This window comes from Rhinatrema bivittatum, chromosome 6 (assembly GCF_901001135.1).
Source record: "Rhinatrema bivittatum chromosome 6, aRhiBiv1.1, whole genome shotgun sequence".
Lineage (NCBI taxonomy): Eukaryota > Metazoa > Chordata > Amphibia > Gymnophiona > Rhinatrematidae > Rhinatrema > Rhinatrema bivittatum.
Genome location: NC_042620.1, coordinates 208,848,842 through 208,866,684, shown reverse-complemented (window position 1 = coordinate 208,866,684; position 17,843 = coordinate 208,848,842). Strand labels below are relative to the sequence as shown.

Below are 17,843 nucleotides of genomic sequence, written 5' to 3'. Positions count from 1 at the left end.
TCTGTACTTAGATAAGATCTGAACCAGGCAATTGTTTTACTTTTCAGTCCTATTTCTTCAGTCTTTTGATTAGTATTTCATGGTTCACAGTGTCAAATGCTGATGATAGATCTAATTTTATTGGGCTAGTATACAAATTTTTAAACTTTTATTTTTTTTTTTTGCAGGTATTATACTTAATTTGACAAGATGACTAGTATGCCGCAAATTTCCAAAGATGAGCTAGAGGAGCTTCGAGAGGCCTTTGCAAGAGTTGGTTAGTAAAGAGATTTTTTAATTTAGTATTTTATGCTTCATTTTAGTAAAATTATATATATATATATATATATATATATATATATATATATATATCCCTACCCCTCCCTCCCTTACTTATTTATCTAGTTAATTGCCTTATTACTGCGTTTTTTGTTACACACTGTTCCTTGTAAAGGCTTTGCCTATATATTCTTTGGTTGTAAGTTCTTTGTAAACCGGCACGATGTGCAAACGGTTGCCGGTATATAAAATAAAATAAATAAATAAATATATATATATATATATATATATATATATATATATATATATATATATATATATATATATATATATATATATATATATAAAAATATTTTTTGTGTCTTAAGAAATCCCACTTCAGTAGTCTAATTGGATATCCTGTCTGAAGCAAATTAATTTAGTGATGGTTTCACTATGGAGATACTCCAGATATTGTTAGTAGGACTTTGTATCTGTTATGCTGTGAGGTGGTTTTGCACGGCCACCATGATCTTGGGGCAACAGTGGGAATCTAGTACTAAAAAGACTGTTGAGTGTCTCCAACCAAAATCTACTTTTGGTTTACAGGGAAACTAGCTTGTTAAACCAGGCAGTTTTGGATATGTGCAGATTTTCAGAAGTTGGTTTCAAGCGGGAGATGTTAAAGACTCGGGCCTGGATTTAAGCATAGGCCATTGCTTTTGGTGTCAAATTTTTATAGGTGCTGGAGCATTGCCACCACTGCCATGCCAATATCTGGACCTGCAACCACTGCAGCAGCAGTAAGGAGAAAATCAGCACATGGGCCTTCTGCAGCTGTTAGGTTCTGACATGCCCTTTCCTTGCATGGACTTCTATGGTAACGGGAAGCCAGTGTGAGAGGAGGGGGGGGGGGTGCCCAGGGCCTGTCAGCTCGGGACAGCTGCAGGAAGCCCTGCCCTAAATTCCTCAGGTTGTGGCTGCAGGGTTGGCAATGCAACTTAGATATGAAAAGGAAAGAATTTTGGGCGGGTGAACTGAGAGTGGAGGATTTGGGTAGGTATAATTGGGGGGGGGCGGGAATTGACATCCCCCTTGTCTCTGTTGGAAGAGGGCAACACCTCCCCACTGCCTATGAGCATTTCCCATAAATCCAGCCCTGAGGAGACTTCCTATTCTTCATTAATTTCTGATGCATGCTAGGATAATTCTTTACTGTGCCCACTCAACAGCTATTCCTTAGTCACCTGGTTTTTTTTTTTTCTCATTTTCATTCTTTCTTCCTTCTCCTGTCTGTCTCGATCATGGCAGGAATAGTTCTGTGCCTGAGTAAGACTGTGGTTCTCTGGCAGGAGTTCTCAACCCAGTCCTTGATACATCTACCCAGTCAAGTTTTCAGGGTATCCACAGTGAATATATATATGAAAGAGATTGGCATGCCCTGCCTCCATTGTATGCAAATCTATCTCATGCATATTCACTGTGGATATCCTGAAAACTTGACTGGCTATGTATGTCCTGAAGACTGGGTTGAGAGCTCTTGTCCTATGGGAACTGGCCCAAATACATTCTTAAGCCAGCCAGTAGATGTCACTCTTCATAAATGATCAAGTATCCCTCCCTTTCATGGACTGTGAATGCTACTTCTGTAACTTCCTGGGCCATGCAGGTCTTACACAGCATATTAAAGAATAAGCTCTAAACATTACACCACATATGAAACCAGCTGTATTTAAACAGAGTATATAACATATGTGTGTTGGTTACTAAAGGAATTGCATCAAATATTATCACTGTTCTTTTGGTTAGTTAGCATACTGGCATTTTGTAAATTTACCCTCCTGTGTAGACAATCAAATAAAAAAAAGAATGTAATCTGGAAACACATGTAGTCCTTGTAGATGTCTAAGCAAGTGAGGAAGGTATGCAGAAGCTTGGCTTTGGGAATACTTTCCAAAACAGATTTGTAGAATTGAGGTATAGGGTGTGTGAATTGGTTGGGTGGGGGGAAGGGAGAGAGTATATTGGGGATATAGGTGGTATATATGGTTAGGTGGTGCTATGTATGGGAGAGATGTCTGTACACATGGGTGGATGTGGGTAGTAGTCTGTTTGGGGGTGTGCAGAGTGTGGGGGTAGGATATCTAGAGGGATGGATATATGGGAGGGGTGTATTGGGTGGGAAGCATTTGTATGTGTATATGCGAGTTATGGTGTGCTTAGGTGTTTGTCTGTAGGTTGCAGATGTGTGGAAGTGTGTGTAGGATTTGTGTTGGTAAACTTGATGTGTGGAAGGATTGTGTGCATGGTGGTGTGTTGGGGGCAAGTATATGTGGGGAGGTATGTATGAGGGTGTGAGTGTCGAGGGGTGAATTAAACTGGGTTTATTTTCTCTGTAGTTGTGGGTGGATGTACTGAGAAGCAAGGGTTTATAGGCGAGGAGTATAAGAATGTGTGAGGTGTAGAAGTACGCATGTGAGGGGGATGTGGGTGGAGGCAGAGTTAGGGGGGTTGTGTATTTTGGAAGCAGCTTTTTTGGGCCATCCTTTGCCAGTTGCTTCAGTTACTTTGTCTCTTTTTACCTATGTTGCTGTGTCTCAAAGTGATGGAAGTATGGAGGGGAGTGGGGGCATTTGGAATGGAACATTTACCAGCACTGTAACAGTTTGTACAGATTCTGTCTGTTTCTCATAGAAAGCAATGGGAAATTGTTTTTTGGGTTGTTTTTTGTTTGGTTTTCTGAAAATACTGATGGATTTTTCTAGTTTTCATATTGGTCTGACACATTCATCTTTTCTTCCTGCATGCCACATTTCATTAATTTCCATCCCCTTTTTGAGGTTATTGTGCTGACAGACAGACATCAGTCTTTTTTATTTTTTTTTTATTTGAATATAAATTTTACCTACATTCCGTGTGTTGGAAACCATAAAAAAACATTAGGACTGATTTCAATACATTGTGGCAGATTTGGAGAAGAGAGGATCCCTTCAACACTTACTAAATGCCATCCAATGATACACAATTATCTATTGATTTTCCATGGATAAGCAGACTGAATTAGACATTACATGTGGGTGATGTCATCTGGCGGCACTGGACGGACTTGTGTCTCCTAGTTAGTAGAGATTTGAGCTCTACTGAGTAAGTGTAGGAGTTCCTACATTGGCATTGCCTCATGAACCTCCTCACTTTTTTTTTTTTTTTTGTCCAAGCACAAGCACGGATGTGTACTTGGTCTCTTCTCAAATTTTTCTGTAAACTCTTGAATGCAATAAGTCTCCTCAGAATTTTTTTCTATGTGCTTTGCTCTCTCTGCAGCACTCACAACAGAACGTTTCAGTGCTATTTTAAAATAAATAAATAAATAAGATTAAAAAACTGCATCTGTGGCAAGGCAATGTCCCTCACTGATGACCGTGAGCTCTGCTGTCTGTGCCTTGGGTCAAATCATGACCAGGAGAATTGTTAGGCCTGTGGACAGATGCTCCCAGTGTTCGAGGCAGTTAGGGTTGAGGATTTGTGTAAATCTCTCTGGAGGTGCAGCAGATCCTCTTCCCACAGTGCAGTGTCATCTGCCTCGCCGGGAAAAGAATTGAGCAGCAACTCCTCAAAGGCTTATCCATTGGCTCAGGCCAAAGCCATGGGGTTGAGTAGTGTGAGCTGCCCTGAATTGAAGAAAAAGCAGCATCTTTCATTGAAGCAAACTGAGCGAATGTCGAAGACACATAGCATCGGCACCGTTGACATAAGGCATGTTGGCACGCATGGTGCACTGAAGCACTCTATGCACAACACCCCAAGGAATGATGCACCATAAGGTTCCATGCACCGGTTGCACAGTGCATCCAGTCCTCTGATGCACAGCCCCATGATATACAGTGCAAGAACTCATGACATAATCCTGATCCATTTGATGCATGAATTGATGCAACATCCTTGTTCTGCACTGGCTTCCTCAACACAGTTTGATAAAAGATCCATTGAAGCTATCAACACATCAAGTTCAAGACCCAGCTCATTGGTCTACTCTACTTACACAGCTGTATGTAGTCCATCCTAGGTCAGCAGTGGAAGGGGTCATGTTACCTTTACCCCCTCCAATAACAGCCCTCACGCCAACCAGACTGCTTGCAGAGGGTCCTCATTTGGAAACACCAGATCTGGTATGTTCCATAGTACCATTTGCCTCCAATAAACCTCCTATTCAGAAGGCAGGAACCTATCCTTGTCCCTGGAGAGTCACTACCTAGCTGGATTAGTTTTGAAATCATCTGAGGCGGCTCGTGAGGCAACATCTGTGTGGGAATTCCCGCACTTGCTCAAAGTGAAAAACTCTACTAGCTAGAAGAGGCAAGTCCGTTCGGTGCTCCTGGGTAATGGCATCTATGTATAATGGCTAATTTATCTTACTATCTATGGAAAACACTGTTTATGCTAAGCAAACTTACTTTCTAAAGAAAATTAAAATAAAAACTGAAAACTAATATCCCTACAGATAGAAAATTGGACAGTATTATTTTCAGTTAATGATACACAAATGCATTTTGGCAACTTTTTAAAGGCATGTTAATTTTTCATTTCTCTTTTTAACAGATAGGGTTGAACCCTTCCTGCCCCCTCTCCCCCCTTTACCCGCTAATTTCAGAGTAGTGTATTTTATTCGTTTTTGTTTTGGTTGTTTGCATATTACTAGTTTATGTATCTGATAACATTTCTTCTATAGCATGTTTGGTTCTGTTTCTAATTAGAACAGTGATGCAGAGATTACTGCAGAGCAGCTAGGTACAAGGCTGGACTTGCAATCTGATCAGATTTCATGTCAAAACAATTTCTCTTAGAAGTTAATTGCTGAAATTTTGATAACACAGAAGATTCACCGTATTAACTGCAGTGGTTGCACTGAAAACAAAAATGAACTTTTATCCCTTAATGTACATGGGATTGATGATTTTCCACCGCCTATCATTAGAGTGGAATTAGCTACAGCCTTGAAATTATATTTAACATATGGAAGCAGATATTTCGCTTTCATTTTTATAATTTGTATAATGCATACAAAATATATGCAACACTAAATGTAGGTACAAAGAATTCAAAGGGGCATGGGATAAACCCTGTGGATCTTTAAAGGCTAGAGGATGAAAATGAGATAAGCGTGCGGGGGTGGAGGGGTAACTTGCTGGTACGGCGGTTAGTACTCTTAGCAGAAGGCATGGAGATTACTACCCTTAAATGAAATGCTTTGATGCTTTTCATGCAACCGCAACATTGCTCCTTGCTTAGATGGCAGGGGGAAAAGAGGAATTGGTTTCAGATGACAACAGAGGACCCTGATTTCCATGGTCTGGGATACTGATATACAGATATAAGGGACTGCTTCTATGGCCAAGTCCTAAAGGAAATGAAGAGAGCATTCATGGGGGTAACTTGCTGGTGTGGCAGTTACTACCCTTAACCAATAAGCCTTGATAGTTTTGATACAACTCTAACACTCTCTGCTTCAATGGCAGGGGAAAGGGGGAATTGGATTTAGACAGCAACCAATTAAGGGCCCTGACTTATGGTGTGGGAAACTGATAAGCTTAGGGGTAACCTGCACAGCAGTTACTACCCTAAAAAGAAGACATGGATTACTCCCTTTAACAAATAAGCCTTGATGCTTTTGATGCAACTTCAGCATCGCTCTCTGCTTCAGAGGAGGAGGATGGGGGGTGGAGGGAAAAAGAAATTTGGATTCAGGGACAACCAACACGAGCCATGACCTTTTTACAGTCTGGAGCACTGATGCACAGACGTTAAGGAAATAAAACACAGGACTGCTTTTACGGCTGTCTAACATAGCACGTCAAGCAGCACTGACTGATATATGGGGGGTAACCTGCATGGCAGATACTACCATAGAAAGCTTGCTGGGCAGACTGTATGGACCATGGGTCCTTTTCTGCCATCATTCCTATGTTTCTATGTTTAATGACCGATTTTTATTTCCTGGAGCTTACAATTTAATCAAGACAGACAGGACACATAACATAAAATAATAACAAGAGGATAGTGGTTCAACAGAAGATTTTATTTATTTTAAAAAGTGTATATTTTGCCTGCATTAATTGTTCATTGTGATTGCATCATAATTTGATGAAGAATGCATGAGGGTGACTCGCTATTGCGGTGGTTACTGTACTTAACCAATGTGCCTACATACTGTTAATGCAACTCCATCAGTGCTCTCTGCTTCAATGGCAAGGAGTTAGAGATTTGGATTCAGACAGTAGCTAATGAGGGCCCTGACTTTTACAATTTGAGAAAATGATAAGCAAAGGGGCGACCTGCACAGCACGGCAAATATTACCATAAGTTTGCTGGGCAGATTGAATGGACCATTTGGTCCTTTTCTGCTGTCATTTTTATGTTTTCTATGTTTCTATGAAAACAAACACAACACAATTTAACATAATACACCAGGGCTCCCTTATGTTCGGTTAATTGCTGACATCTGGAGAGACAAAATCTTATTAGAAAGGGAACAATAGTGCCATCAATGAATACATCTGATGAGGTATAGACACAGCAGGGCACTAACAAATGCCTTGACCCAATAACTACTAAACAAAGCACATCACTTGATACTCATTTGATGATTTGTAACCATCAGACATGATGATGAGGTTATTTTATTTATTTATTTTAAAAGATTTATTACCCACGCCCTCCAATGTTCAGGGCAGGTTACAACAATAGTCATAATTTAAAAAAAAACAAAAAACCCACACACAAAACAAATAACATAGAGCAGTAAAAGGAGATTTAACCTTAAAATAATACAAGCAGATCTAGAAATAAAACCTTAAGTGAGAATAAAATTAGAAATAAAAGAAAGAGAGCCTGGAGTTTTAGGGCTCAAATAAGTGTGGAAAAGCTTGCTTAAAAAGGTAATATTTTAGCACCTTCTTAAATTCCTTTTTATTGGTTAAGGATCTGAGAGTTTGAGGCATCACATTCCATGAAATAGGGCCTGTGATGGGAAATGCACACTCGCGAGTCACAACTAGTCTGGTAGTTTTAGGTGAGGGAATTTTGTACAAGGAGATGCTTTTTTGACCTAAGATTCCGTGATGGAGTGTAAAGGTGAAAAATTGCAGCGAGCCATGAGTTTTTATTATGTATGAGACTGTGTAAAATTGACAATTTTATTTTGAATACGCCATTTAATAGGTAGCCAGTGTAAACTAAAGAGGACTGGGGAGATGTGGTCATGCAATTTCTTGTTGGACAATAAGCGAGCTGCTGCATTCTGTACCAACTGAAAAAGTGGTATGGATGACTGAGGTGTAATCCTACCTATTAAAGAGAATTGCAGTAATATATTTCTGAGAGTATCAATGATTGAAAGACTGTTCGAAAAGCAGATGGGTCCAGCAATGGCTTAATATGCTTTAAAAGACGGAGTTTATAAAATGAGGATTTAACTACAGATTTAATGAATCTGCATGTCTAATTTGGGGTTGAGAATGACATCAAGGTTGCGGACATCCTTAGAAATATTGATGATTGTATTGTCCAAAGAAATAGTTTTAGGAATGTTATCAAAATGAGGATGTCCAAAAATCATCATTTCAGTTTTTGATAAATTCAAATTGAGTTTGTTGTGAGACAGCCAGATTTTAACTGAGGAGAGACATAGTACAATGAATTGTGAAGTGGATTTCCAGTCATGCTAGGTTGGAAAGTAATATTGAATATCGTCAGTATAAAGGGATAGGAAATGCTTAGGTAGACAGAAGTTGGCATATTGGAGTAAGGTATATGTTGAATAAGGCTGCTGAAAGGAGAGGAGTGTTGAGAGACTCCGGTCTTTAGGGATAACTTAGATTGTAAGCCATCTGGGGACAGGGAAATACATACAGTACCTGAATGTAATCCAATTGAAGTGCTGAAAAAAAGTGTGAAAAGTGGAATATAAATCAAAATAAAAAAATAAATGAAGTGTGATTTATGTGGACCTGTTGAGTTCGATTTAGCAAACAAGAGTTGAACCAAGAATAAACTGTTCCAGATAAGCCAATATTGGAAAGCCTAGAAAGCAATATTTCATGATTTAAGAGAGTCAAAGGTTACAGAAAATCTAAAAAGATAAGGATGTATGAAGTGCCTGAATCAAAACCACAATGAATTATGTCAGTACTAGAGGATAGGAGCATTTCTGTGCTGTGATTATCCTAAATCCAAACTGATATTGGTCAAGCAAGGAGTGATCATCTAGATAAGTGTACTGAGTTGTTTTAACATGACTGACTCAATGATTTTGGATAAAAAAGGGAGAGAAGAAATAGGATGGAAATCACTGTAGTCTGGGTTGGAGGTTGTGGGATTCTTTGGAATAGGAGTAACAGCAGCAATTTTTAAAGAATCTGGAAGAAAGCTAGAAGATAGAGGAATTGACAATTTTAGCAATAGGTAAACATTTAAGGAGAACTCTGGTTATGGATGTTACTGACCAGCCTATTCTTATTTAATACAATAAGGTGTAAAATATTTACCGCTGTGTACTTATAAAATAGGTAAATTCTAAAGGTTGCCCCAGTTATCATGAATAACTGTCAACCACCCCTCCCATGTTATTTATTTAGAGAATTTTTTTTATACTGACATTCGTATGGTAACATCAGGGTAGCAACAGCGCTTTACAAGTAACAGGGAGTAATAATAACTGGGAACATTAATGAATTATAAAATGAAGAAAAAACATTATTGCAAGTATAATACAAAAGTAGGGGGGAGGAGGGATGGGGAGGGGAAATGGGTGGGATAATGATATATGTACATGTTTACAATAGATTGGTAAAGATAGGTGTACAACAGATCATATTTACGTTGATATAGCGAAATGTATAAGAAGGAAGGTAAGGGTTGAGTAAGATGGTCGCAGGAGGGGATGGATCACAGGGAGGGGATGGATCAGGTGAAGACTTACCTAAATAGTCAGGTTTTAAGCTTTCGCTTGAAAGTATTTGGGCAGAGTTCTTGCCGAATGTCTGCAGGCGCCATGTTCCAGGCTAAGGGTCTTGCAATGGACAGGGTGCATTCTTTGGTAGTAGAAAGGAGCGTAGATTTGTGGGGAGGTGTGTGTAAGGTGGCGGCATGTTGCTATCTAGTAGGTCTATTGGATTTGTGGAAAAATAGGGAGTTATTGAACCAGTACATCTTATGAGTATGTAAGGTTTTGTGTATAATGGTGAGTGTCTTGTATCGTATCAGTGCGGAGATGGGTAGCCAATGTAGTTCTTTGAGAATAGGGGTAATGTGTTCGGTTTTGCGTGTGTTGGTGAGAATACGGGCAGCTGCATTTTGAAGCATTTGGAGAGGGAAGATAGTGGTTTTAGGGAGGCCAAGGAGAAGGGAATTGCAGTAGTCTATTTTTGTAAGGATAAGGGTTTGCAGGACTTTATGAAAGTCACAGAGATGGATGAGGGGTTTTAATTTCTTTAGCGTGTGTAATTTGAAGTAGCAGTCTTTTATCGTATTGTTGATGAATTTTTTTAGATTAAGTTGATTATTGATGATCACTCCGAGGTTTCTCACATGATGTGACCTGTTCATGAATGCCGGTATATAAAAAAAATCTAAATAAATAAAATAAATAAAATGTTGTGCTGGAGACATTGTGGGTGGGAGGGTGAGGGGTAGTGGGGGGGGTGGTGATTACATGGGTGGGGGGGATATAATCATGATTTCTGTTTTTTCAGTGTTGAGGGCCAGGTTTATGCTAGTGAGAAGTGTGCTAATAGCTGCGAGGGCGGTTTCCCAAGTTTTGAGGGCGTTATGTATTGTGTCTGTAATAGGGATGATGATTTGAACTTCATCTGCATAGATGGCATGTGTGAGCCCCAGTTCGGAGAGGAAGTGGCAAAGGGGTAGAATGTATATGTTGAAGAGGGTAGAGGAAAGAGCAGAGCCTTTTGGGACATCATGGGATAGGATGTGGGGTTGGGATTGCATATTGCCGATGTTAACTTTATATTGCCTATTTTTGAGGTAAGATTCGAACCATCGAAGTGGGATATCTGTAATGCCAATTTCCTTAAGGCGATTGATCAGTGTGTTGTGGCTTATGGTGTCAAAAGCAGAGGAAATATCAAACATGGCAGATTCTCTCCTGTGAGGAGATAATCTGTAAGGTATAACAGGAGGGTTTCGGTACTAAAGTGCCTTCGGAAGCCGAATTGGGAGGGGAAAAGAATATTGTTTTCCCAGGAATTCTGTGAGTTGAATGTTAACTACTTTTTCTAGGAATTTTGCGAGAAAAGGTAGGTTAGAAATGGGTCAATAGTTAGTAGGGATGTGCATTTGTCTCATTCGTTTAATTCGTTTCATACGTTTCCCATTACATGCCAATTAGATGTGCATTCGTTTCATCCGTTTCATATTACATGCTTGTATAAGAAACGTATGAAACGAATGCACATCCCTAATAGTTAGTTCATTTGGGTTGAGTTTGGGTTTTTTGAGGATGGGTTTGATGATGGCTTGTTTAAGGATATTGGGGACTTCTCAGAGTTTTAATGAGAGATTAATGATATCGGCAAGTGGTAGCGCTATAGTATCGAGGACAGTTAGGAAGGCTTTGGTGGGGATGATATCTGGAGGGTGTGAGGCCGGTTTGATTTTCTTTAGGATGGAAATCAGTTCTGTGGAGGTGATGGTTTCAAATGTGTTGAGGGAAGCGCTGGGGTTGTGAGGGAGGGTTTTGGTGGGGTTGTGGGAGATGGGGAAGCGTGTCATGATCTTAGATATTTTGTCATGAAAAGAATTGTGCCAGATCATTGCATTTAGTTTTGGCATTTTCATCTGGTATGGACTGAGGGGAGATTTAGGACAGATTGGATACGTAGGTGAAGAGGACATTGGAGTTGAATTGTAGGTTGTGTATTTTTGCGTGGAAGTCTTGCTTGGTTTTGAGAATTTTTTCTCAATAGTTGTGTAAGGCAGATTTGAATTTAGTGAGTTGTGTGAGGGAAGGGTCTTTACGCCAGGTTGTTTCTAGGTTTCTGAGGTTGCGTTTCAACATTTTGAATTCAGGAGTGTACCAGGGTTTTTTTGAGGTGCTAGTTGGGGTGATATTTTTTGATTGTAGTGGATATATTTTGTCAGCGATATTGCTGGTCAATGAGATACATGAAGTGATAGCTGTGTTGGTATCCGACAAGTCTAATTTATGAAGGTTGTTGGTGAGGGCCATAGTGAGTTCGTCTTTGGAGCAGGGTTTGCGAAACTGGATGGTATTAGATGGTGAATGGGATTGGGGAGTTACAGTTTTTATAGAGAAATTTGAGCGGATAAGGTAGTGATCAGACCAGGGTATAGGGGTATGGGTGGGGGTGTCAGTTGAAATGGAGTTGTTAGTGAATATGAGGTCTAAGGTGTGACCTGCTTTGTGTATTGGGTTGGTTAGGATTTGTTTGAAACCCATTGCACTTAGGGAAGATAGGATAGTTTTGCAGGTAGGGGAGAGTGGAAGAGTGTCAACATGGATATTAAAGTCTCCCAGTATGATAGCTGGAATGTTGATGTTGTGGGCAATAAATTCAATGAGTAGGGATGAGTTTTTGTCTAGCAGACCAGGTGGAGTATATATGAGGCAGATCTGGAGTTGCATGGATTTAGAGAGACCTATTTTGAATTTAGATGCAGTATGGGTAGAATGGAGAGTTAGTTTCAGGTCTTTTTTAGCTGCGAGCAGTGTTCCCTCCTCGCTCTCATTCCCATCTCCTCCTTTTGTAAAACAGTAGAAAGGAACTAGACCTGTGATTATATGGGTGGGATTAACTGAGGAAGAGGAAGCTTTTATTGAATTAAATCTCAAGAAATGAATTGCCTAATTGGATTAGGTTCATGAGCAAATATTTTTTGGCTAGCTATATAAGAAAAGTAGCCCTTAAGGAGAGTGGGTAAAGAGTATGGTGGGAGGGAGCAAAGCAATCATCACTTTTGTAGTTCAACAAGGCTGAAATTAAATTCAAATATTTAGACCATATAGCAGCAGGGTCAAATTGAAATAGCTATAGATGTCCCATCTGATGTTGCACTCTGGTCAGGGAAACTCCCTGGGATTATTTAAACCTCAGGTTAAACTTGTTTCCAAATTAAGATATAAATCCCAGCCCTACCATGCATTTATTAGGAGCCTGGTCACTGAATTTCAAAAGATGTTAGTATAGACAGATCTTGTCCTTCAAAAATAAAATGAATTTTATGGCCCCTGGCAGTTGGGCAGTTCAAACACACAAAGTTCAGTTTTTATAACACAGCAGGAGTTAGAGCATTAGTATTGTTAAAATATGAGTAATCCTATTCCCAGGATCCATTGTGAAATTGGACCATTCAGTACAATATTTCATGCACTAATGTTCAAAATATCCCTTAAGCATGGCCATTCAAATGCATGAAGTTGAAATTAGGCTGGTTTGCTGAAGGCCTTGGTATAAGAATTCAATGAATAGTAAATTGACTTAGACTGTTTGGATAGGAAGTGAAATGGCTGCTAGCTTCTAGGATGCTATTTAGTTAAAAGGGCAAAGGAATTTTCCTAAAGTCCTTTATGCAAAGTGGAATTGGCCTTGTTGAAATTTAGGATGTAGCTTGATGACTTGAGTCATGGTTTGAGACATTTCCTAAGTGAGTTACAATAGGATATGACAGCATGCTTATAGTATCTCAGAAAGAACCAAGGAAACTAACAATGGAAGCTCTGTTTTTATTATACTTGGCAGAACCGCACCTTAGGCATAATGACTTTGTTTTAGTGAACTAAAGACACAAGCCACCAGATGCACTAGTTTCTAGATAATTGAAGCTCAACATTGAATTGTGTAAACCTGTATCGGTTAAGACTAGCTATATTTTAATGGTCTGCTTCATCATAAGCAACTAGTTCTGCATTAATCATTAACAAAGAATGGTATCATGGCTGCATTGACACTCTTATTTTTTGAAAACTGGAAAATATTCACGTGCAGATGTAACATCCATGGGGAGAAAAGCTGAGCACATCTGGCTTTTAGTTGGAATTGTAGTATATATTGCGTAGGGGCATTGAAAAGAGCAGGGCTTCCCAAACCTATTACCACTGGGATACTATTTTAGCACTTTAAGATTCACACGATGCAGAGGATTACCAAAACAAATTAGCAGGAGTGAGGCAGTCCTCCAACAATCATTTCCTAGCGTGTAGCAGATGGACTCAGGACCAATGGGTATAGTGTACTCCTGTTAGCAGTTGGAGACGGATCAGATTTCAATCTGACGTCAGCTCCTAGTACATATACCCCTGCAGGAAGTTCAGCTCTTGAGTATTTTCCGTCTCCATAGCAGTTAGGGACTATCTGCACGCTCTCGCAGCGTTTGAACCAAATCCAAAGAAGAAAACCAAAATTAAAGGGGAAAACCTACCTGAAGACGAGCCCCGCTCTCCTGGGGTGATACCCTCGGGTCCCTCCCCCAGTTGAGATTACCGAGGTGATTTCTGTGGTCTCTCGGAGGTGAGCCTCGGTCCGGCGGCGGGAGGCAGGGGAGCCGCGATTCAGCCGCCGATCCTCGGGAGGGAGGCGGGAGGCAGGGGAGCCTCTCAGCCGCGATCCTCGGGCGCGGCTGAGGCAGCGGGTGCACCCCTCAAGCGCGGCGGTGAAGGTATTGGCCCTCTCCCCCCGCAGCCGGAGACCGCCCGGAACAAAACCGGGAAGCGCCGAAGACAAGGTAAGGTGGAAATCTACTGTTTGAATCCGGTCTCTGAGGATCGAGGAGGAGCACAGGTCACAGATCGGAAGCAGTGCCACCGGGTTGATCCGCCCTAGCAGGGCCAGGCCCCAGCTATTTCCAAGGGTCTGCCCACGTGGAGACCTTCCAAGGAGGTCGCCATATTGCCCGCATGCTCGCCGTCGCCATCTTGGCCCTATTCGCCGCGCCACCCGCCGTTTGATCCAAGCGCACAAATCGAGCTAAGCGCACAAAAATCCTTGTGCGCATAAACTTATGCACACATAAAACTTTGCGCGCATAAGTTGCAAGCACAGAGTCGGGCGCACAAGAGCTTACGCGTCCACAGACATGACACCTCCAGAAACAGGAATAAAAGCTCAAGGCCTCTGCCCTGCATGCCACGTCAGAGCCGCACATAGCGAGGAGGAGGCCCTGGGAGATCCAGGTCAGGGACAGTCCCGCCCAGTGCTAGCTCCTCAGGGGGTACCCCGGTACCTAGCACGCCCCAGTGGGTGTTTCCCCCCCCCCCCCCCCACAAACGGGGACCCCCCAGAGAACCTGCGCCCCTCAACCTAGACCCAGCGTCGATATCTTGGGTGGAGTTATTCAAGGGGATTCACGCCTTTGTCAAGATGCAAACTGCACCTCTGGCTGATCAGCCAAATGCTCCTCCGGAGGACCCTCATGCCCCAGGACCCTCGAGGCCTAGGCACAGGCTCCCACCACCCAGAAGCCCCGGCTACGAGGACACGGATTTCTCCGAAGAGGAAGTTGAGCCTCTGGAGGAGGGGGAACTTCCCTCGGGGACAGAGCCACACTGAACCATGAGACGCTTCTTCACAAAGGACGAGTTCCCGGACCTCGTATCTCAATGTCTAACGGAACTCGCTATCCCGAGCCAAGGCACTTCGGGGGAACCTAGAACGAACCCCCTGCTGAAGGGCCTTCGCCAGACGTCTTGCCATTTTTCTATCTTACAGGCGGCACAACAGCTAATTGACTTGGAATGGAATGCTCCGGAGTCCACATTCAAAGGAGGACGAGCCTTGGCGGCCATGTACCCCCTGGATCCAGCGAGCAAGGAGCTTCTGGCATGCCCTAGAGTGGACGCCATAGTCTGCGCGGTCGCCAAGGATGCACATGACCGGCGCCTGGAAGCCATCCTAAAACAGTCATTTGAAGTTGCAGCCATGTCACTGCAGATTACGGCCTGCTGCACCGTGGTGACACATGCCTGCCTATCACAAGCCAGGAACAACACTCCGGGAGAAGTCATGGAACCAGCAGTATCATTCCTCACCGACGCTGCCTCCGATCTAGTGCGCACGGCAGCCAGAGGAGTGTCGTCCGCAGTGGGACCCTGCCTAGAGGAAAGGGTGTTGACCCTTATGATACCTGGGGTGATGATACCTCATCAGACACCGATGACTTACTTTCACCCACTGAGAGTAGAAAGCGTTCTCCTCCAGAGGACCTCTCTTTTATAAATTTTGTGAAGGAAATGGCTGAATTGGTTCCTTTTCAATTGCAGACAGAACAGGATGATAGGCACCAGATGATGGAGTTGCTCCAATTCCTGGATGCCCCCAAGGTAATAACCTCTATTCCCGTTCATCAGGTTCTCCTTGATCTGCTCAAGAAGAACTGGGAAAATCCAGGAACAATTGCTCCAGTACACGGAAAAGCTGACACTACTTATTTAGTACAGTCAGCCCCAGGTTTTCAAAAGTCACAGCTTGATCACTACTCGGTCGTGGTAGAGTCTGCACAAAAGAGGGCAAAGAGGTCAAAACCTCATTCATCTACCCCTCCTGGTAAGGAACAAATATTCCTGGACAACATTGGACGCTGAGTATTCCAAGGGGCCATGCTCATCTCCCGAATTGCTGCCTATCAGCTTTATATGACCCAGGGCCATATTTAAGCAGATACAGGACTTCCCAGACTCCCTGCCTCAGCAATTCCAAGACCAACTACAAACCCTTGTAAGCAAAGGTTTTGAGGCAGGCAAGCATGAGATCAGAACATCTTATGATATTTTTGACACCTCTACCAGAGTGTTTGCAGCTGCTATTTCAGTGAGACGGTGGGCCTGGCTAAAGTCTTCTGACCTTCGCCCAGAAGTACAAGACTGGTTGTCCAACATGCCCCGTGTAGGAGATAATCTGTTTGGCGAACAGATCTAATGGACGGTGGCTGAACTAAAAGACCATCATGAGACCCTAAAATGGCTCTCTTCGATGCCTTCCAACTTCTCTTCAAAGCAGCCCTTTAGAAAGGACTCCAAGAAGTCGTTCTATCGTCCACGAAAGTCCTACCCACCACCAGCCAGATCCCGTGCTACGAGACCTTATCAGAAACCTCAGTCTCACCAAACCAGAAAACAAAAACCACAAACTGCTCCCCAGCCAGGGCCTGCTTCCGGTTTTTGACTTCCACTTGGAGAGCAGCAGCCAGTGGGAGGTCGACTGTGCCACTTTCACAACATGTGGCATTCAGTCACATCCTGCCAATACCCATTGGTCGGAATCATTGCTCAGGGTTACCGTCTGAACTTTCTCGCCCTGCCACCGGACTCCCCACCTCTGCAGACATGGAGAGCGTCTGACCACTCCGTTCTTCTGTATCAAGAGGTCTCCCTCCTTCGCCAGTCAAGAGCAATAGAACCCGTTCCATACTCTCAACAAGGCCTAGGGTTCTATTCCTGGTACTTCCTAATCCCCAAAAAATCGGGAGGCGTCCATCCTATTCTAGATCTACGGGCCCTAAACAAGTACCTCCAGCGAGAAAAGTTCAAGATGGTCACCTTGGGCTCGCTTCTACCTCTTCTACAAAGAGGAGACTGGCTCTGCTCTCTGGACCTCCAGGACGCATACACCCACATTGCGATAAGTCCAGCTCATCGCAAATACCTGAGATTCATAGTAGGCCTCAAGCGCTATCAATATCGAGTGCTTCCATTCGGCCTAGCATCTGCTCCACGAGTCTTTACAAAATGCCTCGTAGTCGTCGCAGCATTCCTCATGACACAAGGTGTTCATGTCTACCCCTATCTGGACGACTGGTTAATCAGGGCTCCCACTCAGCAAGCTGCTCAGCAATCATTTCTAAAGATGGTGCCGGCCATCCAGTGCTCTTTCCATGTGACAGGGACCGGCCAGTGGCACGGATACCCTGTCACATGGTAAGGACTAAGGCTATCGGCGCCATTTTGATTAGTGGCAGCCGACGGCCCGAGAGCGGGAGATCGCTCCCGGGACCCCCACTGGACCACCAGGTACCTGTAAAATGTTTTTTGGGGGCTCGGGAGGGTGGGGGAAGCAAAGGGATTAGTTTTAAAGGGTCTATAAACAAAACCGCAATCGGGCCTGATGAAAAAAAACCCACATGTGAATCGGAACTGGAATCCGAACCGATTCCGGTTCCGATTCACATCTCTAGTTTCCAATACTTCAGGATCTCTCCATCCGCAAGCACATCCCCTTGGGAAAGGACCCGCTCCTGATCACTCAAAACGACAGGAGCCTACACCATCCCAATCTTCAAGCCTTGTCCCTGACGGCATGGATGTTGAAAGGTTAATACTGCAACCACTTAACCTTTCAGATCCAGTTTCCCGTGTCTTGATTGCTTCGCAAAAGCCTTCCACGAGAAAATCTTACTCCTACAAATGGAAAAGGTTCACGTCATGGTGCTCTTCTCAGTCCCTTGACCGCTTTTCCTGTCCAATCCCGAAGTTTCTGGACTATCTTTGGCATTTGTCAGAATCAGGTCTAAAGACCTCTTCCATCAGAATGCATGTCAGTGCAGTAGCAGCCTTCCATAAGGGTATCGGGGATGTTCCTGTATCA

At 42.9% G+C, this 17,843-nt stretch overlaps 1 protein-coding gene across 5 annotated transcripts in view; it reads left to right on the top strand.

The window, feature by feature from the left end:
• PLS3 (plastin 3) overlaps positions 1–17,843 on the top strand; it is a 228,319-nt gene that overhangs the window by 103,312 nt on the left and 107,164 nt on the right. For all 5 annotated transcript variants that reach the window (XM_029606503.1, XM_029606506.1, XM_029606505.1 and 2 more), the window contains one exon: positions 168–256. In XM_029606503.1, coding sequence (XP_029462363.1) covers positions 190–256 — 67 coding nt within the window. In that variant the 5' untranslated portion in view covers positions 168–189. The remainder of the gene's footprint in view (positions 1–167; positions 257–17,843) is intronic.